Here is a 7,483-nt window from a genome sequence, read left to right on the forward strand (position 1 = left end):
CCTTCAGACTAAATATAGCTACAATGACATTATAAAAAAACTATATTATCTTCCACGCTTTAGAGTGAACAGTAGCAGAAGTTATTGTTGAAAGTAAAGGTGGACGGCAGCAGTTAGCAGTTATATTGACATTATACAGGTCCAAGTAACTGTATGTGTAAATTTCATGCGCTAGAGAAAAACGCAAATGCAAAACATGTTTTAAAACATTGAATGTAAGCTCACTGAGAACCGATAATTTCATATTTTTTAAGTTAATTAATTAATTAATTAATATTTTACCTTCGTTTGCGCAGATTTTCAGCACCCTCTTGACGTCGCTCAGGGTCACGTCTGGCAGCTGGTTCATGCGCCGTTTCACCCCCCTCATCGGACTCACAGGCAATACAGCGGCGGCACACATTACTTTGTTAGGAAGTCAGGATGCGATCCTTTCAGGTTATCAGTCTGAAGGCAACACGTTGTGCAAGGTGTGTTACCAATTTGTTTAACTTCGCCTGAGGGGCGGGGTTGTCCATTCGTTGTTTCGTTTCAACCGGGAAATAACATTGTAAACATATAAACATGGTATTGATCTGATCTGATGTTCATTAGTCATTTTGTATAACCATATAAAAAATTAAAACATTTTAACATCCAGTTTGATGCATATTCAGAACACCACAATGACAAAAACAACACATGAAGCCCATGCACAAACTCAGATAATCCAACCCAGAGTCTCTGATCTGTAGATCGGGTACTTTCCTCAACTTTGGCTACATGATGCAAGGTCCCAAAAGTAGTGCAATCAAACCCAAACAGATTTATTTATAAAATAAATAAATACACCTCAAATATTACAGTTAGTAGCACTAACACGGATTATGTGAAATAAAAGTGTATAAAATAAAAAAGAATTCTAATCTGCAGTCACGTGACTTCTCATAACCGCTGGGTTGAAATCGAAAGGAAAAAATATCAACACAAAAAATCTTAGGGGCTTTCCCTGGTGTGTGCAGAGGGTAGGTTTAGTGTTTAATGTTTCTTCAAACAGCTGAAAGGATAACTGGTGAAATCAGTTTTCCCAGGAAAACTGAGAGGACAGGGGAAGGAGGGGGGAAAGGGAAGAACTGGGAATTCACCATCTTGATTTTTCAAGAGTTAAATAAAGTGTGTCATCTATTTACTGTCTTTAAATTCACTTTCATACAATCGTTCACAAAGGTTCTACCACATCACACCTTTTAATGCTGGTTGGAGGATTTAATAATCTTTATGAAAGTGTCAAAAAGTTTTATATCCCAGACTTTAGGTAATTGTTTTTACTTTTTGCCTTGCATTTACCAGTTTGGTAAGGACTTTTTCTTCGCTCTTCTCAGAGGTGCGAGTCTGAAACACACATAGGCGCGCACGCGCGAATAGAGAGAGGAGGGGAGGAGCATCGCTGCCTACATTCAGCGCAGACAAAAGCAACTCTCAGTCCATCGCAGGATATTCTTCCGTAACCAGAGACAGAACGCAGTGACAGTAAAATCCAAGCCAGATGTTCAACCGGACCACAGGTGTGCCTTCACCTTACCCAGATTTAGGTGTTGCTCCGTTCATCAGCGTGCCACATGTCTATCGCCTGTATCCAGAGTTTCCCGCGTACAGAGCGACGATGGCCCCATACCCGGCTCCGCAGCACAGGTAACACTGCGTGCACCTGTTGCTCTGATTCCACGGGCTTTTTTTGTTATTGTTGTAAACTGCGCGATGTGATCGTTCAGTGTCACAGTCTGGCGTCACAGCAGAGGCGGAGCCAGACACTTTATACACCCGTGGCTTAGCCCTAAAGGGTAGTATGCATGGGGGAGGGGGGCGGTAGAAACTACTGATAAACATGCTGTGAAGTTGAAGATTTATTAGGCTGTGTTTTGAGTTTTGTTCGAAATAGAATAACTTCATATAAGAAAAAGAATATCTCACATGCATGACATATGTGTACTTATATATCTACTTTTTCTACCTTTTCACCATATATCTACTTTTTAAATTAGGCAGCAAGGCAGAACAAAATCAGGGCTGTATCAAGGCACGAGGACTAAACCCCAGTTCAACCAGACCCAGAACTGATCTGGAATTAAAACAGGACTACAACAGTTCAAAATCAGGACTACTTAGGACTTAACCAAGAAAGAACTAGAATAAAAACTAGATGATAGTCGCACTGAAAATCATCATAGACTTGTACTACAGTTATTTTTTTAATTCTACCAAAGTCCACTATTTGGATTCAGAAAAGTTTATTTAACTATTTAGCCTTGTTGGGCTTATCATCAACTTATCATAAACCAGATTTTTACATACTCTCCAGATAAAAACACAAACACTTTTTTAATTGTAAAAAATCAAATCAGTTTTGGTTGTTATCTCTTGTTATCTCTTGATTTTCCCATGTCAAAGAAACGGGCTCTGTGTTTTGCCTTATATGCGTCCACAGGTGTGCCACCAATTTACTCACATGGACTCTACTCCTAAATCAGAAGTTTCTTCAGCTCAGAATGGAATCGTCTGCAGTTTTCTTATTAATTAAAAATAAACTTAGTGTATATGTACTCCTAAATTTGATGACAGTGATACAAAAATAGACATCTCTCTCTCTTTATTCTGTTTACTCTAAATTGATGTTTAACAGTAAAACACTTCCCTAAAGTGTATGTAAATATCTGGTTTCAATTGTGAATATACTGCTGTGTATTGAAATTTCTCTTGTTTTGCATAGAAATGTATTGAACAACATACAGCATAATATATAAAATAACAATTACCTGAGTAAGGTAAGGCTGCCCTGGGGCCTCCTCCCGGTGGGACATGCCCGGAAGACCTCACCCAGGAGGCGTCCAGGAGGCATCCTTGTCAGATGCTCGAACCACCTCAGCTGGCTCCTTTCAATGTGGAGGAGCAGCGGCTCTACTCTGAGCCCCTCCCGGATGGCTGAACTTCTCACTCCATCTCTAAGGGAGAGGCCAGCCACCCTTCGGAGGAAGCTCATTTCCGCCACTTGTATCCGGACGTAGATCGACTGGTAAATTGAGAGCTTCGCTTTTACACTCAGCTCCCTCTTCACAACGACGGACACATCACTGCAGCCACAGCACAAATCCGTCTGTCGATCTCCAGCTCCCTTCTCCCATCACTCGCGAACAAGACCCCGAGATACTTGAATTCCTCCACTTGGGGCAGGAACTCATCCCCTACCCGGAGTCGGCACTCCACCCTTTTCCGGCTGAGAACCATGGCCTCAGATTTGGAGGTGCTGATCCTCATTCCCGCTGCTTCACACTCGGCTGCGAACCATTCCAGTGCGAGCTGGAGGCCTTCACCTGATGAAGCCAATAGAACCACATCATCCGCTAAAAGCAGAGATGAGCTTCTGAGGCCACCGAAGTGAAAGCCCTCCGCCACTTGACTGCGCCTAGAAATCCTGTCCATAAAAATTATGAACAGAACTGGTGACAAAGGGCAGCCCTGGCGGAGCCCATCACCCACCAGTAACGAGTCCGACTTATTGCCGGCAGTGCGAACCAAGCTCTTGCAACGGTTGTATAGGGATGGAATGGCCCGTAGCAATGGGCCAGACACCCCATACTCCCGCAGCACCTTCCACAGGACACCCTGAGGGACACGGTCGAATGCCTTCTCCAAGTCCACAAAACACATGTAGCTTTTGCCCCCTGGTAGGGTCTCCCATGGCAAATTGGTCCTGGGTGAGGGACCAGACAAAGAGCGATTTAGAAGACCCTCATGAACAAAACATCAAGGGAACAGTTTACCCTGCCCTGGATAGGGTTACCGGGGCCCCGCCCTGGAGCCAGGCCCGGGGAGGGTGCCCGAGGGCGAGCGTCTGGTGGCCGGGCCTTAGTCCATGGGGCCTGGCCGGGCACAGCCCGAAAAGGGGACATGGGCCCATCCACCCGCAGGCCCACCACCTGCAGAAGGCGCCATAGGGGTCAGGTGCATTGTGTGCCGGGCGTCGGCCAGGAGCGGAGTGATCCCCGGCTGCCAAGACTGGCAATTGGGAAACACAAAGCCGCTGATCACAAACGTCATGTTAAAAAGAAGTATCTGCCTCTAGGAAAAGTATTCTACTTTGAAGTCCAACTGGAAGTGTTCATTCTGATTTGTTTGTTGTTGTTTCTCAGTGTGACGCCTTCAAGCGCGCCAACAAAACAGGAGAAGTGTTACAACCCTCACGACCCCACACTTACATTTGTAGATGGAGAGGATGATTTGGACTGTAAGTATCATGTGGGCACTTTTCAAAGTGACATCGAACCAATTCAAATCTAAAATATAAATAATGAAAAGAATTAAAAAAAATAGTTTTATGTGTTTTCACACTAACCAGAGTAAAAAAGAATGCATGCGCATTTATTCGTGTGTGACATTGATTTTTTACTTCTGTGTGATTGTTCTCAGTTTTGTATGAAGGCTTCATATCTCGCAGAGCTAAGATGTCCTGTGGTCACGCTGTGACCCCGACCTCTCTCACCAACTGGTGTCGCAGGTTGTTGGACCAGGTAGGCCACTGAAGGTTGGCTGTGTTAAAATACACAAGCAAACAAATAAAAACAGCATCCGGCAGGGTTGCGTTGATTCTTAACAGGACTATGTTACATCTACGTGAATAAATAAAGAATAATGAAAACAGTGGCCAATACATCATTGTTTTTTATTGGTGTGACTGTAACGCTTACTGCCATGTAGCGGAGACAGAAAGAAGCTACACTGACTGAAATCAACACACAGAGCGTTGAAGTGCTGTAAATTCATGAACTTCTCTCAGCAGAAACCTGCTGTGCTCGCAAGGAAATAAATAAAACAGTCAGAAATGTTCAGCTTCTGTCTTCTCTATTGTAACTTGTAGCATTTAAATGATTTAAGCTAAATTGCCTCTGCACTGAAACCTGTAATACATCAGTGAGGCTTCAGTGTAGCTTTGAATTCCACCTGTTCTGTTACAGCTGCGATAATTTCAGTGTTTCTCTAACATAAAGAGCATAAATGACTTTCAGACAACATATAGCAACAAAACTCTGTGTTTCATCAAATATTTGTACATATAGATGGATATTTCTGATGTATGATGAAATATTTCTTAATAATGTAACTTCTTGAAAAAACTCATCAACTTGTTTGGTGTTTTGTTTCCGACATGTGAGTCTAATCATTCTCTCACCTCTCCTTATTTAATAAAGGGTAGAAGCAGGTTTGTGTGTGGTGGGTCTGGTTGTAGTGCTGAGTGGACCTTTGCAGAGGTTTGTAAAATGGCTCTTCTGGACCCTCAAGAAAGGGAGTACTTTCAAAAAACCATGGAATTCAACGCTGCCAGGCAGACACTCACTACTAAGTTGGTAAGTGTTTCATCAACATGTTATTATATACTGTGAATATAGACTTAATAGACATTTTGCTATTTATAAAATGTTGCCCCACCTCTGTCTCCATGTAGTGTCCTGGATGTGGATTCGCTGTGACGAGAGAGAATGGGTCAGATTTGAATGTCCTCTGTAAAGTGTGCACAGCAGTAAAAGGACGGCTGTTTGAATTCTGCTGGCAGTGTTTGAGGGAGTGGAAGGGTGCACGGCCTCGGAAGGACCGCTGTGGAAATCGTGGCTGCTGCAACCCATCACTAGAAACACTAAAGAAATGCCCAGATATCAAATTCCATGGGTATGACGATGAGTATGAGTCCGAGGATGAGGATGAGTTTGATTCTGGAGTCCTTGTTTGTCCCTCTGTCCGTGCCTGTCCTACCTGTGGTTTGCTGTTGGAACACAGCACGATGGCTTGCCCATCAGTTGATTGCCCTCGATGTAATGTGACATTTTGTTTTGTGTGTCTGAAAAACTCTGGCGAATGTTTGACCAGTTGCATTGCTGCCCCCAGACAGACCTCTATACCTGTTTGGAAGAAGAAATAATGGGAAAGAAACAAGGCTGATAAGTTTTTCTTTCATTTACTGAGAGTGCCTTTTCTAAATGAATTCACTATGCCGTGTTTTAAATTCTCTGCTTTGAATAACATCACATAATAAATAAAAATTGTTGTGTTTTATTACTGAGAAATTTACTACCAGATGTGATCTTTACAGTTGTGTCATGTCTGAAGTCTAATGATTAATCTGAAAAATGTTGTTCATTTATAAACTTAGAATAAGATTAAACATTCTGTGTGCACATTTTGTCCTCTGGTTAGTTACATATGTAACACAGGTTGTTGTCTCCTAATCACACATTTTGATTGTATTCCTAGCTACACATTGATAAACTGTTTAGAGAAAATGTTTCTTTTAGTAAAATTTAGTCATGTTTAATCTGTATCAATGTAAATAAAAACGTATCTCTTGGGAAGGAAAGCCAGCAAAACCAACTTCAATAAAATCCTGTGGATTTTTATTTATTCCTTAGGTCCTGCAAGTGAACACTGTCATGTAAAATGTGATCCTTCATTATAGATTATATAAAAATGGTCCAAATGAAATATTGACTTAACAGTTAAATTAATACAGTAACTGAGTTAAAATGAAGACATTGTCATTATTGTTAGGTTGCTTATACAGTATCAGTAGGAGAACGCTTCATCACTTTGTTCTGCTGAGTTGGGAAATGCAGGAAAATCAGTTTTCTTTATTCTTCATTTGTTAAAAAAAATGATAAAGACAATATAAAAATATTTAACTCTTAATCTGATTAAAGTTTAGCAGTTTGAAAGTTAATTATTTTTTTAGTTTCAGTGTGATTCCAGAGGATCAGTATTTTACTCTGTTTAAGTTATTTAAAAGCATTGTTAACTTATTCACATGGATTGCGCTGAGGTAAACATTTTGTAGAAGAACTTCTATTTCCCCCAATCCAAGTTATGATATGTGATATTCAAAGGAGCAGCTTCCAGAGCAAAGGGGCAGGAAGGTGTCTCTTTCTCAAGACGATTGAAGTTTACCAGGTTAGCCAAAACATCTGTTCTCCTTGGTCCTAAAGTCCCACTGCTCTGCTCATTTCCTGCTTGGCCACACCTGCTTTGACCTCTTCCTGACATAGGTGGTGTTCTTCTTTGTAGAGTTGGATGTCTCAAGACCAAGACCGGTCTTGGTCTTGAGACCACTTTTACATGGTCTTGGTCTTGTCTTGGTCTCGCTGTCTCGGTCTTAGTGTTCGGGAGATTTAGAGTCAACAGTATCCACGACACACAACGTAACGTTCGATAATGTGTCGTCCGCAAAAACATCAGCTCTAAGAGCCGTGCTTAGAGAGTGCTTTGTAGTGAATCAGAAGAATCAACTCCCATTGAGCGAGAGCCGGCTCCTCACTTAATTTCCTTTGGCTGCTCAGCTCTCACACAGTGGCTCAGCTATGCTCCAATCCCTCCATATTGTGGCCAATCACATGCGAGGATATAGGATAATATCATTATGTGAAAAACAGAGAGGGTGAGAGAAGCGACAGTCAAGTGGAGCGTG

The 7,483-nt window shown here is 41.9% G+C and overlaps 1 protein-coding gene across 1 annotated transcript; it reads left to right on the plus strand.

The window, feature by feature from the left end:
- The first annotated feature begins 1,366 nt into the window (after window positions 1–1,366).
- On the plus strand, window positions 1,367–6,426 carry LOC102211297 (uncharacterized). The gene is made up of 5 exons (XM_005754883.2): window positions 1,367–1,671; window positions 4,167–4,261; window positions 4,444–4,544; window positions 5,223–5,378; window positions 5,477–6,426. The coding sequence occupies exons 1-5, from the start codon at window positions 1,526–1,528 to the stop codon at window positions 5,945–5,947; spliced, it is 969 nt and encodes a 322-aa protein (XP_005754940.1). The 5' UTR covers window positions 1,367–1,525; the 3' UTR covers window positions 5,948–6,426.
- Window positions 6,427–7,483: the final 1,057 nt, after the last annotated feature.

Source organism: Pundamilia nyererei, unplaced genomic scaffold, assembly GCF_000239375.1.
Source record: "Pundamilia nyererei isolate P.nyererei 1_Seehausen unplaced genomic scaffold, PunNye1.0 scaffold00724, whole genome shotgun sequence".
In the NCBI taxonomy this organism is placed as follows: domain Eukaryota; kingdom Metazoa; phylum Chordata; class Actinopteri; order Cichliformes; family Cichlidae; genus Pundamilia; species Pundamilia nyererei.

Excerpts from the sequence above, each read along its gene's own strand:
- LOC102211297 (XM_005754883.2), top strand. The coding sequence starts at position 1,526 with ATGTTCAACCGGACCACAGGTGTGCCTTCACCTTACCCAGATTTAGGT. Across the intron at positions 1,672-4,166 it reads TACCCGGCTCCGCAGCACAG|TGTGACGCCTTCAAGCGCGC; the intron begins GTAACACTGCGT and ends GTTGTTTCTCAG. Across the intron at positions 4,262-4,443 it reads TGGAGAGGATGATTTGGACT|TTTTGTATGAAGGCTTCATA; the intron begins GTAAGTATCATG and ends GATTGTTCTCAG.